This window comes from Rhipicephalus sanguineus, chromosome 4 (assembly GCF_013339695.2).
Source record: "Rhipicephalus sanguineus isolate Rsan-2018 chromosome 4, BIME_Rsan_1.4, whole genome shotgun sequence".
Lineage (NCBI taxonomy): Eukaryota > Metazoa > Arthropoda > Arachnida > Ixodida > Ixodidae > Rhipicephalus > Rhipicephalus sanguineus.
The window spans coordinates 178,890,442-178,907,288 of NC_051179.1; the positions used below are offsets into that span (position 1 = coordinate 178,890,442).

The following is a 16,847-nucleotide window of genomic DNA, read 5'->3' on the forward strand; positions in this document are numbered from 1 at the left end:
TGTCTTGTTTATATGAACGACTTTTGGTTTCTGTTTCCAGGTGCCAAGTTGGACAGTGATATCACTGTGTTGGAAGCTTGAACACATAGGCCTACAAAGCTGTAATGCACGCATCGTCTGCTCTCACCATAGGTCGGCAAAAATGTGGAGCCCACTCAGACTCACTCATGAAATATATTTTGCCTTTAGGACTCACTCAGACTCAAACTCACCAAAATTTTCATCATTCGGACTCACTCGTACTCAGACTCACTGAAATTTTTTTCAACCGGACTCACTCGGACTCAATCTCACCAAAATATTGCTCGCTCGGACTCACTCTGACTCAGACTCACCGCTCGATCTGAGTCTGAGTGAGTCGACTCATGAGTCCATTAGAGCATAATTTACTTTTCCAACCATAGTGTCAATGCTGTTTAACATCTCATACCTTCAAAATGCGAGTTATCAATGGTTACATTGCCATATGGACATTTTTATCGAATGAGATGATTCACACGGGATATTTTATAAAGAATTTCCCATGAAAGATATTGCCAGAGGGAGGCCAAACCCCCCTCCCCTCGCCCCCCTCCATAACGCACCTCTGATCAATAAATATTGAGATGGCGTATGAACGCTAGTGCTTTGAAGTATGTGTGAGTAGACGTGAGTACAAACGTGAGTCATCATAAGACTGAAGTTGAGTAGATTGGACCATAGGTCGGCAAAAAATGTGGAGCCCACTCAGACTCACTCATGAAATATATTTTGCCCTTAGGGCTCACTCGGACTCAGACTCACCAAAATTTTCCTCATTGGGACTCACTCGGACTCAGACTCACTGAAATTTTTCTCAACCGGACTCACTCGGACTCAGACTCACAAAAATATTACTCAGCCTGACTCACTCAGACTCAGATCAAGCCGTGAGTCTGAGTGAGTCTTAGTGAGTAGACTCATGAGTGAGTTCGTCGACCTATGGCTCTCGCACATGCAGGCGATGCCTTCAAAACTCCCTAAATCTCTAAAATTCTCTAATAGAAAATATTAATGTGTACAAAATTTGGAGAGATCTTTGCGGAGTACTGGGTTAACGTACGATGGTATCGATTTGTCACGCTTCATGCAACCACAACTATAGGCGAGTTTCTTTGCATTCGCTGAGCGACTGCGGTAAAAAAATGTTTAAAAAGGCAGCACGTTCGGAGTTATGTTGCTGCCGAGAATTGGCACCAGCAGAGAAGTAGAATACATTAGATTTCTGCAACAACAATTCTGTGCTTGCCTGATTCATCTTAGCGCCACCAGGTGGCCCCACCTATCCATCCTCACGTTTACGGCTATGGTAACCCCAGTATGCTAAATCGAAGAAGTGTTCGAACAAACTAAAATTCTCTAAACACGGCTTCATGTGACGATGCAAAGCTCTTTGCATATGTTCACAGCTGATGCTCTCTTGGCTTGCCTGGTGCAGCGGAGCTGTTATACTCGCGGACAACTTTTCTTGGCAATGAAGCGAAGGCTGCAGAGCCAAATGGCGCGTATGCTACCGCTCATGTATGTAGTCCCACAGTTGCGTCCGCATTTTCTACGTGAGATATAAAAACTACTCCTTTATTTTCTACATGTAGCTCTTTGAGAGAGGCCGCAGCTCACACCAGTGAGATATTGTATTTGTTTTAATTTATACGTTGTCACTTTTGCGTTTTTGCACGCTTGAGAAAGTTGCGCCTTTTGCGTGCACCTCGAACGCTAAGCGGCGTTTGCGTCGATATGAAACGCTGATGGCGAACAGCCATCACTTTGAATGGCGGTGTGAAACGCACGCCATACCGAACTACTTCGCGTAGGAGTACATGTGCAGAAGCTCCGCCCCCGCAGCTTTCCCTTCATTGCCAAGAAAAGTTGTCCGCGACCATAGTCACCACTCATTGCACGTCACTGTAATGTGGTCCAATGTCGTTAAAACACTTCCTACACAGTGACGTCGGTGTCAGTCACGCTAGCGATGGGTCTAGATTGCGAGAATGAGCATTTAGACACACTTTGGAAGCGAATTAACATATATTCTGGCTGTGTCCAGAATATGTTTGTGTACAGAAATATATGTGGCTGTGTCCAACACTTCGTGCTGAGCATCCTTGCATACAGAGGAAGCCTACAGCAGGCTTTTATTGCGATAGCAATTATATGGACAGTCTCGGCTGAATTTTGCCGTCGCCGTCACCGTCATGCACCGTATATGTATAAGTATGTATATATACAGTAGAACCCCGCTGATACGTTTTTTAAGGGACCGTAGGAAATAAACATAAGAGACGGGAAACGTAAGAGCCGAAAAATAGGAAAAACGGCAAAATATTTAGTGGTACAGAATTTTATTTCAATTCTTACGAGCAGCACGAAAATTGGCGCGCTCAGCCGCGATCTAGTCGATGGATAGAAACGCGGAGCTTAGGACGGCCTTATCCACAGAAATGTAATCAACCTATGTGATTTTTTTTAACACCAACAGCTGTAGGCATGAAAGAACTAAGCACACGCAATCACGACCGGCGCGGCGAGTCCGACCGCGAACCGCACGCACGACCATGCGAGCTCCAACCAGCTCGAACTCCTCCCGTTCTCCGACAAATAATGATGATGATGAGTCTACGCCAACGCGATGGCAGAAGTGAATGCCAATCTCGAAGGCCTTGCTTTCGCAAGCAATTATGTCATACACGCCATGTTTGTGCAATGCAAATCTCAGAGGCTATGCTTTTGTCAATAGTAAATGCCAATCTCGAAGGCCTTGCTTTTGCGAGCAGTTACGTCATAGACGTCATCTTTGCAATTTGAATCTCGAAGGCCATGCTTTTGTTTGCATCAATTGAAAGATTCTGTTGCTTGCGCCTCTCATGCGGCTAATATTACGGTCAAACGAGGCCAAGCTGCGTGAAAATGCGCCATGGCCGCTCTCTTTGGTAGTCACTCGGTCGGCTCCGGGCGCACTTCGCGACGTATCATACGGGAACGGTCCGACAGTTACGACGTAACAGCGGGGTTCCCAATACATTGTATCCTATGGGAGCTATGCCGGGACCGGCGGAAAACGACGTAACAGCCGGGAAAACGCAGCAGTGAGGAACGTAACAGCGGGGTTCTACTGTATATATAAAAGCCCCAAAGAAAAATAATTCAGAAAAATGCTTCCGAGGCGCGGAATCGAACCAGGGACCTCTTCCTCCGCAGCGAGTGGCGCTAGCCACTACGCCACGAAACGCAGATCCTCCACGTAGGTAACGGCGAGCGTTATATACACACCCTTTAGCGTTGGACGGACTCAGAGACGGCTGCGCTTATAAGCGTTTCTTCATTACCAGCGAGATGGCATTAGGAGCACGACAGGCGCATTTAAAAGTCGTCAGCTCGCGCGCTCGCTTCTTCTTATACTTGCGCAGGGAGAACCTTGCCCTTCCGCTGTCTGCTCGCGCGGTTTTCTTGTGCTGAGGGGAAGAGGAGTGTTTCACGCTTTCACTGTGATGTCCGCGCTCATGTTACGCAGCGTACGAAAGCCACTCGAGCTCAAGGGACGCCGCTAAACGAACAAGCAGAAGATGAGCGCGAACTATCAAGTGTCACAGCTCGACACTTGAAGCACGCTAGTTTCTTTCGCTGCTTCGGCCACCTTTGCAACAGGAGCGCTGTTCAAACTTAGAGTATCCAGTGGCGAGCCTCGCTTCATATAGCATTTAGTTTCTTGCTATCGCATTCATTGCTTCGCCCTTGCGGCGAAACTGTGACTTTTTTATAGCCCCTTTAATGAAGCTGCATGTCATTAGGCTGCAGCACATTGAAGATACTTTGGCTAATGCATTCATTACAAATTATCATGCAAAAATATTAGCTGTTCAACATGGTGACGAGGTGAGCACTCTTTACCTGCTGTAACAATACGGCTGAAAGTGAAAAAGATCCTCTCCTTTATGCTCACACAGTATCATTTTTTTTCCAAGCATCTAAACATCATTTTGGTGACATTTTTCACAGTTATTTTGTTGTATCTGTTTACTGAATGTGGAATGCTGTATGCGAGACCTGCGAAAGAAAGCTTGGTGAAAAAGAAACTACCCCTGTCACCTGGTTGAAACGGAGCACAAAAGTCATGCATGTGTCATGCGTATTTGTGAGTGATTACAGCAAAACATTGTTATTTACCAGCAACACAGCATAAATATGCACTGAACAGTAATGTGCAGTCACCGTGAAATACAACTTGACCTAACAGGTGCGTAGTAGCGATGTTTTACTTTAACCCTTTGCGGTCCATTGTCCGGCCCTGCCCAACAACGCAACACGGCCGCAGCAGTCTGTGGTCGGGCACTAGCGGACAAATTCATTCGCGGTTGATTCACATGGGCATTTCCTCAATACATTATGCGCCATCTGTAAAGTAGCATTTTTTTCCTTGAGGTTTGAGTCTTTTAGTTTTGGACCAGAACGGACGGAGGGTGGCAAAAGGTTCCGAACTGCAGAGTTGAAAATAGAAATTTGTAGCTTTCCAAGTCGTTACTTGTTCGAATATTCGTCTCTTTAACCGCATACAGTAGACTCTTGATAATTCAAACTCTGATAATTCAAAATTTTGGTTAATTCAAACAAATCTTAAATTTTTGGTTGGCCCACTATGTTTTCAATGTATTTTAAAGCTGCTTAATTCAAACTGCCTCACTGCACACATTCGGTTAATTCAAACTTTTTGCTTGTTCATGTCTGGAAATATCTGCTGCCTTTGTTGCTTCTAGCTGAACACTCACGTTTTTCTGTTACTAACAGGCGCAAATAAAGCTGATTGCCTGCCTACAATACGGCCAAACTAGCCGAACCTTGCGCGCCAATAATCTTGTGCTGACCGAGGGAGAAAAAACTGTACGGTCTGGCCTTGATCTATTGCATGCCAAACGTTTCTTGAAGTCACTTTCTCTGCAGTATGCCATGCGAGAAAGCCTCCTAAGGATTAGGAGGGGCTGGCAACTGTCGTGGGACGTAACACATTTCGTCCCTTAATTACACACCCATGCGGGCCTTGTATAATAGCAGTACCAGTATTATCGCTGGTGTTCAAAAATTTTTACTGGCAGACATGCAGAGCAGTCTATGATGTTGCTGTGGCACTGAGAAACAATAAACATCGCAGTGTTAGTTGGTGTGTTGCCCTGAGTCATACTTATGAGAACTTCTGATAATTCAAATAAAATCCTGAGGACCCCTCAAGTTTGAATTATCAAGCATCTACTGGGTGATTCCACGAGAGATCGAACATGCCTGTCCGGTCGCAATTTTTGTTTTGCCTGGGTTTTTTATATGTTATGTGGGTACATTCAAAGTGCACGGAACTGAAAATTTTATTTCCAAGAAACGCTCCCAGCGCGCCAAAAAAATATTTGAAGGTGGCGGCGCGTGCCTCCTGTTTTTGCTCACTGCAATGTTCTCGGATTTCACGGCCGAATTTACCGCGAACTATAAATGATGTGTCGAAAATTTCTTTTGCTGGTTTTAATACGCATTACTGTGAATTACATCCATGCTTTTTTATGCCGTCCTCAAAAAGAAGAAAATGATAAAAAATGGCAAACACGGCCGAAATCAAAAAATGGTCCTAAGTTTGAGGCGCCTTGGCGCCTTTACTATTTCAAACAGAAACTTGAAAACAATGTCAACTATAGAAAAGAGCCTTTGCAACATTTATACTGAAGATCATTTTCTTACGGGCAGCGCAAAAAAAGAAAAAAATAGTTAAAGAAGCAAGTTTCTTCAAAAAAGTACATTTTCAAAAAATAAAATAAAAAAAACTCCGGTCTCAATTTTGACGGAAATTTTTTATCGAAGAGCGCTTATGTCAATGAACACACGGTATTAATATCATATGTCCTCATTTGCTTTGTTTACGAGATATAACTGGCCAAAGTGACCCTTGCTGTGAGTGCTCACTTCAGTGCGACTGATGGTAGTTAATAGCTTGCATTGTGCGTAAATCTCAGTTTTAATTATTCTGCTGCAGCAAAACCTTGCTCTGGTGGCTTTTCGTCAAGAAAAATGTGTTCTCAGATTTTATTTGTGTCTAGCGTGTGCAAAAGTGGGCTGCTGCCGCCCTCTAAATGGCTCACGTGTAAACAGTTTGCAGCCTACAACCTCGCCTACAATCATCAGAGGAAAGATGGGCGCGCCTGTTCAAGATATCAACCGCTTCCTCTTCCTGAAGGAATGCCTGGTCTACCTCATCGCGGTTAGATGTAGACAGGTTTTTCTTGAGGAGCCTAAAGCAATGCAAGCAGACCTCGCAGGTGTTGCGAAGATCCTCAGCCTGTGACAGTAGCTTCTGGACATAGGGAACAACAAAAAGAGCAAAGAAAAAAATTTGCGCAACGAGAACGTTTTCCTCAGCAATCTTCCTTTTGTGAATGCGTAAATAATCGGCACAGAACAATCGGACGTAGCAATGGGCCGCGCGCATCGCGTGTAGTGAACAGCTAGACCTAGAGCAAGCCGAAACGTTTATACTGAACGGCGCCGCACAAATTATCTCACATCTGCGCAGCTGTCATGAATGCCTTTCCAGAACTGCTTACGGTTTAACATTTTATGACTAAGGGTGTCTAAGCGCTTTGGGCTGTAATATTTAATTTGTAGGCCGCACTCATTGTCAAAACTAAGGGTAATGTGCGTCTGGTGCCACCAATGAGCTCTGCTGTCCTCGACGTGGGAAAGCACTTTAGTAAAGTGGCAACAAAACATCATAAATTGGGCAGCTTCGGCCACTCATGGCTTAATCATGCCGCACCGCACGTTTTCTGGCTGCTGAAACGCTGAGCTAAAGGTCGAGATGATACAGGAAGACGTTATCTGCGACGCCGAAAACATGTGATAGCGGGAAGTGAAATAAACGGCTCGGAAATCATTGAGCTAACGTTTTTACAAATGCTGTTTAGGCACAGTGTGCGTCGAATGGGGAAGATGGTTAGAGCGTACAATGCATGTAATGGAAGGGAAGCAAGCAGGCAGTGAGAAAACAACTGCATAACAGCGCGCCTGCTGATTGTGGCATTTAGTTACAGATTAAGTTGGCCTTCGCTGCATACAGATGCTTTATTCTGTGTGCAAGGAGAGTTTGGACAAAGTGACCTAAACAATGTGTTCGCGGTGTCTCGCGTGCTTCTGATTAGCGAATACTGGCGGGGTAAGTTGAGGTTGTAAGCTGCAAACTGCGTACGCGTTCGGCCTTTAGAGAGCGGCAGCAGCCCACCCCCACACACGCTAGACACAATTAAAGTTTGAGAATACATTTTTCTTGACGACAAGACACCAGAGCAAGGTTTTACTGCAGGAAAATAATTAAAACTAGATTTAAGTGCAATGCAAGCTGATGACAACTATCAATCGCACAGAAGTGAGCACACGCAGCAAGGGTAATTTTGGCCCGTTAAATCTCGTGAACAAAGCAAATGAGGACATACATATTAACACGGTGTTTTTACTGACATAAGCGGTCTTCGACAAAAAAATGTCGTCAAAATTGAGGCCTGAATTTTTTTATTTTTTGAAAATGTACTTTTTTGAAAAAAACTGGCTTCTTTAACTACTTTCTTCTAATTTTTCGCTGCCTGTAGGAAAATGATCTTCCGCATAAATGTTGCAAAGGCTCCTTGAAATACTTGGAAAACAGCATGGATGTAATTCACAGTAATGCGTATTAAAACCAACAAAAAAAATTTCGACACATCGTTTATAGTTCGCGTTAAATTCGGCCGTGAAATCCCAAAACAGTGCAGTGAACAAAAACAGGAGGTCTGGGCCGCCACCTTCAAATACTTTTTTGGCACGCTGGGAGCATTTCTTGAAAATAATATTTTCGGTTCCGTGCACTTTGAATGTGCCCACATAACATACAAAAAACCCAGGCAAAAGAAAAATATCGACCGGACAGGCATGTTCGATCTCTCGGTGGAATCACCCTTTAGAGGGCGGCAGCAGCCCACTTTCGCACACGGTAGAACCAAATAAAATCTGAGAACACATTTTTCTTGACGAAAAGCCACCAGAGCAAGGTTTTGCTGCAGCAGAATAATTAAAACTGATATTTACGCACAATGCAAGCTCTTAACAACCATCAGTCGCACTGAAGTGAGCACTCACAGAAAGGGTCATTTTGGCAAGTTATATCTCGTAAACAAAGCAAATGAGGACATATGATATTAAAACCGTGTGTTCATTGACATAAGCGCTCTTCAATAAAAAATTGCCGTCAAAATTGAGACCGGACTTTTTTTTATTTTATTTTTTGAAAATGTACTTTTTTGAAAAAACTCGCTTCTTTAACTATTTTTTTCTTTTTTTGCGCTGCCCGTAGGAAAATGATCTTCCGTACAAATGTTGCAATGGCTCTTTTCTATAGTTGACACTGTTTTCAAGTTTCCGTTTGAAATAGTAAAGGCGCCAAGGCGCCTCAAACTTAGGACCCTTTTTTGATTTCGGCCGTGTTTGCCATTTTTTAACGTTTTCTTCTTTTTGAGGACGGCATAAAAAAAGCATGGATGTAATTCACAGTAATGCGTATTAAAGCCAGCAAAAGAAATTTTCGACACATCATTTATAGCTCGCGCTAAATTCGGCCGTGAAATCCGAGAACATTGCAGTGAGCAAAAACAGGAGGCACGCGCCGCCACCTTCAAATATTTTTTTGGCGCGCTGGGAGCGTTTCTTGGAAATAAAATTTTCAGTTCCGTGCACTTTGAATGTGCCCACATAACATATAAAAAACACAGGCAAAACAAAAATTGCGACCGGACAGGCATGTTCGATCTCTCGTGGAATCACCCTACTGTATCCGGCTGTGGCCTAATATTCAGGAATTCAGAATATACATTTTTCTAATCGAATATGCTTCAAATAAGAAAAATATAAGATTCGTACTCAGAATTTCTAATATTCACAAACCCCCAACTCAGATATTCAGACTCAGCGCAATATTAGCAGGACAAAATTGCAGACATGCCACATTTTGGCCAGACTTCTGGAGGCGTACACAGCATAAAAATTGCGAATAATATTTCTGACCTTCGAATAGCTGAAACGTCTTTGAATAATATGGAATAAATGCAAGTTTTGCCAGGGAAGGGCTTGCTCCCGAGCAGCCACACAGCACAAAACATATAAAGAGTGGGAGAACGCACTGCTCAACTCCAAACGACCAATGCTAAGCAGTTCAGCAAGCCGAGGATGCTGCCAGGGCTCCTGGCTGTCACCTAGGAGAGGGAAGTAATCCCTCATAATTTTGCCGATTCACAATAAAGTTGTTTCTGCTGTTCTCCAAATATACTAGCAATTCACTGTTTTCAGTACAGTAAATCAGCACGATTTCTTTTAATGCATTTGAGATGGTTGCCAAAATGGCTGGGACATTGGAACGACGCTATATCAAGGTATAATTGTGTCAGTAATGTCAACCATCAGGTGAGCTTGGCTTAAAATTGTTACGTAATGAAAACACACCACAGATAAAGGTTGTGCAAAGTTTCTTGTTCCCCGCAGAGTGCGCCGAGCCTGAAGCTGTTCCGGTGCGAGCACTGCGAGTACGTGTCATACAGCCGCAAGGGCTACCTGCGCCACCTGGTGGACCACACGGGCGTGTGGCCCTTTGCGTGCGACCTCTGCAGCAAGGGCTTCATCGAGCGAAACCAGGCCGAGCGGCACATTCGCACTGCGCACACGAGCGAGAGCTACCCGTGCCCCCAGTGTCCCCGTGTCTTCGTGCTCCCTTCCAGTTTCCAGGATCACCTGCAGGCACACGAGGAGCAGCGAGGCAGCACGTGCAGCCAGTGCGCCAAGTACTTTGAGACGCAGGGCCTGTACGACCTGCATCTGCAGGTGGGTTGCACATTACAAGTTGCACAAGTGAATGTAGTGAATCCAGCACGCTTTGTGCTGAGGTTGTGCTCCCTCAGTTTGGTAAAAGGCTGTCTAATGTTCGTGTTGAGAATCCTCTCGTGCTTCATTTCTCCATGCAGTGCCACCTCTCCAGTCGTGGTTGGTAGTGCCAGTGACTATTCCACATTTGTGACGATGCCACTTAGCCATCTATATTCATGGGCCTGATTTTAGCAGTGCTGTATGCTACCTACCAAGCCAAGCTTGTATCCTACACACGTGCAATGTCGTTGTCTCTATTAGTTGAGCATGCTAGCAGCAACACATTTAGGGCCAGCTATTTATAAGCTGTTCTTTTTCCCCATACTTGAATGTTTAGTAAACAGCAGCAATTTTTCTTCTGCTATATAGTGTATAGCATGTGCTCATTTTCAACTAATTGTTGTTCCATTCACCCAACTTATTACTGTGACAGGCACACCATTGATTCTTGAAAGACACTTGAATGAACCAAAAGGAAAGTTTTTTCAATGTTACATTCGCAAACACCATGTCGCCTTCACCTGGTAGGATTTGGTCATTGCCCTCCATGGGCAGTGACTAAGTCCTACCATTATCCTGACTCGGTGACGTGAAGGCTGAGCAGGCCTTGCTGAACTTGGACAAATTAGTACACAACTAAATGCTTTGGCCACTGACTCCCCAGGCCAGCTGATTTTGTTGTCTGCTTCATGAAAGCTAAGTTCAATCTGTATTTATGCATCAGGAGTTGTGCAGCACTGGCCTGCCTTTGCTTCTCGCATATGCAGGGAATCACTCAAAGTGAATGACAACCTTCAGAAGACAAACACGGTGTTGTGGATGTTGCCTGGTCATGTTATGTAATGATGTGTGGCAGATGTATAAAAGAGGCCATGTACAAAGGGGTGCGATTGAATTCATTGCGTCTGTTGATTTCTGGGCGTAGCAGTAATCTAAACTGTTTACGACAGCTTTCAGTGACTTATGTAATTTCAAATGATTCAAAACGAACTAATAGACATATTTTATTTAGGGGCGTGCGAATAGCGACATTTCATCTCGAATCGAATATTGTCGAAGAGTGGCCAGAAATATCGAATCGAATATCGAATACAGAAGATTTTATTGAGAATTGAAAGAAAAAAACAAAGCAATGAAATCTGACATAACGCGTGAGTGACTGCTACCGAAAGACTATATACAAATAGTCATGCAGAAACACAAGCTGTTCCACACGACCTGTCTTCAGGCTCTCTCGCCGTGATGTTACATTGTTTCCTGCGGTTGAAAACATGCGCTCACTGGGCACCTCAGTAGCAGGAATGGGAAGGCATCGCAAAGCGATTTCGACGATATATGGATAAAGTGCAGCTCCATGCTTGGTGGTGCGGCTGTGGCCACTGCACAGCAGGAACAAGCTTTCACATGTGAAGCCAATCACCGAGTCTTTCGCGGACAAAGTCGGGACGTTTTATGGTGCTTGCACCATACGCAGCCGAACTATGCAAGAAGTCCGTGCCTTCGTTTCGGACGAGAAGTTGGGAAGGGCATTAGTTTTTTCTCGGAAAAAACAACCAGGTAGATTTCAGCAAAAAATAAATGCTTGATTCTGGGGCTTTTGAGGTGACGTAAAACATGGAGTTGATATTTCACCAAATCGAGAAAGAACAAAAAGGTTGGCTCATTAAGTTAAGTAATTAATGAACACATAGTCACGAAAAAGACTACAGGTTGTATATACACATGACTACCACTAATATACAACAGGTAGAACTTTCCTAGAGTGCATGATTCTTTTTTTTAATCTTGGCCCAAGTTAGCTAGGAGAGCTGGTATATCCTTAGCATGGAAATTTGTTTTCCTGAACTGTCATTGCACATGCATTTCTAAAGATCCCTTCCACATCAGTCAGCAACCAGGGCTTTGCACAAGCTTTAAAGGCGTACTGACACAAAATTTTGCAGCCGAGATAGCCTGCTGGATCGATTCCTGTGTACGTGCGTGTACCATCTGCAAAATATCGACAGCGAATAAAGCTTGGAAGGTATTTTATATGAATTTTGAAGTTCGCGAGCGCGATCCAGCATTATAGGCCGCACCTGGTGCATTGACACCCTCGGAGGTGACCCGAGGTGACCCCCCTACTTCCCCTACGTAACCGTTGCAGCCGTTACAAGTTATGATGACGTCGTAGCCGCCATTTCTGTTTTGATGCGCTTCCCGACGAACCGCTCCTCGCCAGCGGGTCAAACCTGAAGTGATTCACCACGTCGAAAATTCCTTCCATCCCCGCCGCAAGAAAATCGTCGCCATCAGACGACAATGAGCCCGACGACGACAGACCGCGCAGAAATGCATCACTGTTTTGTGTGCTCACGTGACCAAGCGTTTCACTCACTAGGTGGTGATAGTTGCACCCGGCGGCTTGTCGTTTTTGGAGCTCCGTCAAACCGAAACTGAGGCTGTGTCGGTAATGAGGAGCTTGTAATTAATTATCTGTCGCGCGCTGCAGCAAACGATGTGCCGTGTTATGACTAACAGGCCCCCAGCAACACATTGCAGCAAAAAAACGCGGGGCGAAAATTTTTGTGTCAGGACTCCTTGAATACAATGAATTTGGCAAATCAAAAGTTCTGGGGGTCTGTCCCTTGTGCAGGCCCACTCCCGTGACCTGCACTACCGGTGCCACACTTGTGGTCAGGGCTTCAACAAGATTGCCTCGCTCAACTTCCACACCATTGTGCACAAGCACGAGAAGGCGGGCCCCAACACATGGAGCCACGCGTGTGACGTGTGCAAGAAGCGCTTCAAGTACCCGGGCAGCCTGGCCGCTCACCGCTACCGCCACTCGCAGGAGACCCGCTTCCAGTGCGACCTGTGCCAGGTGACGCTACACTCCGAGGTGGGTCTTTGGAAGTGGGTGGTTGGTATTACGACCACCTGTCTACAACCCCGTGTCTGTCACGCATAGTAACCAAGTGAGGAAATGTTGCATGTGACCATGACTGGACAGTGCCAAAAATTTAGGCCATGTTGTTGCAAACACTGCTCAGCACTTTCTACCTGCACTCAACTCCTTCCATTCAGTAAGTGCACAAGCGAGCTTGGTAGACAGCTTTATGTCTAGCCAGTGTGTGTTTGACTGTAGATCCACGTAGGACATATAGGACATGCAGCGAGAAGGGCTCTCCCAATGCGTGTCTATTACGAAAAAAGTGAGGCATAAGTGATGCCGTGTGAATGCAAAGGATGTTCACTATTCACGAGTACTCTGCAGAAATTAGCTGGAGGTGCTGTATGACCGCCACAGATGTAGAGACCACCGATTTGAATCAACATAGAGGCTCTGTATCAGGCGCTGTAAAGAAATAATCACCGGAAAGCCATCTGAATGAAACATAAAACATTTAGACAGTAGACATTTGCGGATATTCAGTATTTGAGTATATTCATTCGAATATCTTGACACGTTCAGTAGTTGCTTCTGGACATATTTGGAATGAATGTGTATGAAATTGGAAACATTTGGCATCGAGGGCTTTAGTTTCAGCGAGCAAGTCAGATTGCAGTTGAATTGGCTCATTGCCGAGACGTCCCGTGGTGGAGAATCGGTTATCACCAACCAATTTTCAGACATCCTCAATTACTTGAACATTACCACTACATGCCGACGTATCTGAAACATGGGGTCTATGCAGTGCCTCACTTCATTTTTCAGATGTGATCCGCATGCGTGATATTAAAAAAAGATGTTATTGCCATGCAGAAAACTGACACCATTCGTGTTGCTCACTGTACTGTCATTTTCACTGCTGTCCAAGAGCTATGCAGCGGCTCAAAATAGATATACGCCAACTCGACGGCAAACTTTGGCTTCAGTCACCCAGTGAAATACTACTGGTTAGTTCTGACAGTCAAGACAATGTGGCCATGATGAAAATTCATCACTGGTTAGCATAGTGGCAGGTGTCAAATGGCCGTATGAAATCTGCCTCAGCTGTGCCTTTGAGTGTGCACTCCTACAGCTGCAGCGGCCTCCGATTGGAGATTGTGCTACTGTTCACCTGGATAAATGATGGCAGTACAGAAACGGCATTTCCGGAAACGGAAAGGGACACTAAAGAGGAACAATGAATTGGTTTAGATCAATAAATTGTGCTTTGAGAAGTCTAATGTCGTTAATTTTGCCATCATAGATTTATTAATAGAGGAGAAAATCAAGTTCAAAGTTTCATTGCTAAATATCGTGCCGAAATCTCCACGCGTGACGTCACGGATTTCAAAGTGTATTTATTGTATTTTGGCGCCATTGGCTCAACAAAATTAACCCAAACTTGGTATGTTAAAGGAGTACTGACATGAATTTTAAAATTTTTCGGGTTGTTGCTCTAAATGAAAGCACGGGTGTCGAGAACCCTAAAAAGAGTGTCGTGGTGCCTGGGGATGCATTGCATATATTTTTAATACCGCTTCTTTCGACCAGCAGTTTCGGTTTTGGTTTCGAGAGGGCGGCTTCATAGTGACTTGTCAAGTCTGCCCGTGATGTCACGGGCAGACTGCAACCCACGAAATATGCACCTGCTGTCCTTTGCTGTCAGTCGAACGTGGTTCATGATGAGTGAACTGTCGTCCAGTGCCTCCGACAGCGATTTCTGTGATTTAGGCTGCATGCAGAACCCAGACTTCGCAAACCAAGTGAGCTGACTTGAAACGTCATAGGGCTCTCCATGCGGTGAAGCTGCCTTGCAGATGCTGGGAGATGAAAACTTTAAAATCAAACTTAAATATTTATACGTGTTTCCCGGATGCGGTGTGGGGAGAGCGTTAACACTACATGCCAAGGAAACCAAAAACGTCCGTTTTGCTGCACTTCAAAATCGTGTCAGTACTCCTTTAAGTCTATGGGCCCCTCAGAGGACAATGCACTTCATTTTTACCGATTAGGAACTGCGTAGTCCCTAGTAGGCACCGTCGAAACATGTGACGTCACGGCGAATGGTGCGGAAACTTCTAGGTGGCGTCGCCACCCGCATTTTGTTTTTGTGCATTTTCTCGCTTACTAAGCGTCTTCTCGCAGCAAGCGTAGTGTTTTTGGGATCGTGAAAGAGTACTTTACTAATATGAGAAAAATCGTTTGGCACTTTAGTGTCTCTTTAAGAATGCTGTTACTCATTTGCTGTTAAAAAGCAGGGTCATTGCCGAGGAACATTGCTGGATGTAATGAAATTCGTTGATAATGTATGGAAGTGCTTTTATGTTTGTGTTTCTAATTCCTTACATTCCGACAAGATGGAGTGCTCCGCTGCTACCAGCAAATCAGTAACAACGTTTTTAAGTCATTTCTGCACTGAACATTATTTACCCGGCTGACCAACCTCTGATTGGAGGCCATTGTTGTGGCAGTAGTCGGCACTCAAGGGATTAGCTAAGGCACTACTCGCCAACTTTTATACTTTTAGATGATAGCACACCTCCTCTGTCATTCTCACACATTTATTTCAGGTAAACTTTTACGCTGTTATGCTGAAAAAATGTTCACTGTTGCGCAAGGCGGTACCCATGTTACATTCAGAATTCACGTACCATTGCCAACTCATTATTATCATGTGTCTGGCACTTTTTGACCATAGTGGCCCTTGTGCCATGAAAAACCATTGATCAGTCGACACCACAGTAACAACCTTGATATTTTTGTGCTACCTTAAACAAAATACCATACTTACCCTAATCTAACAAACACATATTTTTCCTAGAAAATGGAACCAGGTATTGCCTACATGTTGTAATCACCAAAACTGTGTTGACAGCATTAGCAGTTGCCTACTGTCACAAATAGTGTCATTGCCATCAAAAGATGGTGACAGAGCTCTTTTTTGTAAGCATTGCTGCAGGTTAATTTTGTGCTCTACTTGGATCTTGAGTGGTATTTTCACTCAGTCACTTCTGAGACACTATCACTAACGCAAGCTATGTTGTTCTTTCATGAACTGGTATTTTTTTTTTTTTTTACTTTGCAAACACTGGGTGTGATTCAGGGATTCGGGTAAGTCCCTGCTCATAAGTATTCAGCCTTCTATCACACACAATGCAGGGCGTCTTCGAGGCACACATGCGTCGACACCGTGGCGAGAAGCCGTTCAAGTGCACCTTCTGCGACAAGGCTTTCACGTTGGCCATGTCTCAGCGGCACCACATCACCCGCTTCCATACGGGTGATTACCGCATCTTCTGCCCCCTGTGCAGCAAGGGCGTCGTCTCAAACAAGATGCTGCGCCGCCACCTGTTCCACGTCCACAGCACGGTGTTGCGCAAGGCGGTACCCGTGCTGGAGGGCACACCCACAATGGACGATGCGGCAGTGCTGGCTACCGCAGTTGAGGAAGAAGACAGCGTCGTCGAGCTACATCCCGGAGAAGCGGACGACACGCTCAGCGTGGCAGACGACGGCACCCTGACCGTCACGCTGCCGGCCGATGCACTGCTGCTCGGGGCGGTCGAATCGGTCCAAGGGGTGGAGACCGTGGTGGAGACTGTGCAATTCCAGTAGTGATGTCCGCGATTTGCTAAGCAGTTGTTGAGGTCCTCTTACTGTACATCAGGAATGGAATACAGTTTGCTCCCTGACAAGCTATTCTTGAGGGGCACAACCTTGTTTGTTTGAGTGAACTAAGTGGCTTCCAGCAAAAACATTGCTGCTACTACCAACCTTTGGTAATTCAATCCAGAGAAAATTTCTAATAATAATTCTAAGGACATCCCAAAATGAGACAATATTTATGTTAGTTAGTTATATTGGGTTTTATGGCACAAAAGAAAGTGGTTGAATTATACATTAGGTGAAATTAGACAAGAGGTAGAAACAAGTGCACCAGGACACACTGCTAATTTGTGGTGATTCTATCACATCTCCAAATCAAATGTGCACCTATGTTTGATAA

The 16,847-nt window shown here is 44.8% G+C and overlaps 1 protein-coding gene across 1 annotated transcript in view; it reads left to right on the forward strand.

Moving 5' to 3' along the window:
• Window positions 1–16,561, forward strand: part of LOC119391883 (zinc finger protein 791) — a 137,017-nt gene extending 120,456 nt beyond the window's left edge. The window contains exons 23-25 of the mRNA XM_037659534.2: window positions 9,553–9,888; window positions 12,566–12,811; window positions 16,001–16,561. Of these exons, the coding sequence (XP_037515462.1) occupies window positions 9,553–9,888; window positions 12,566–12,811; window positions 16,001–16,456 (1,038 nt within the window). The 3' untranslated portion in view covers window positions 16,457–16,561. The remainder of the gene's footprint in view (window positions 1–9,552; window positions 9,889–12,565; window positions 12,812–16,000) is intronic.
• The last annotated feature ends 286 nt before the right edge of the window (window positions 16,562–16,847 follow it).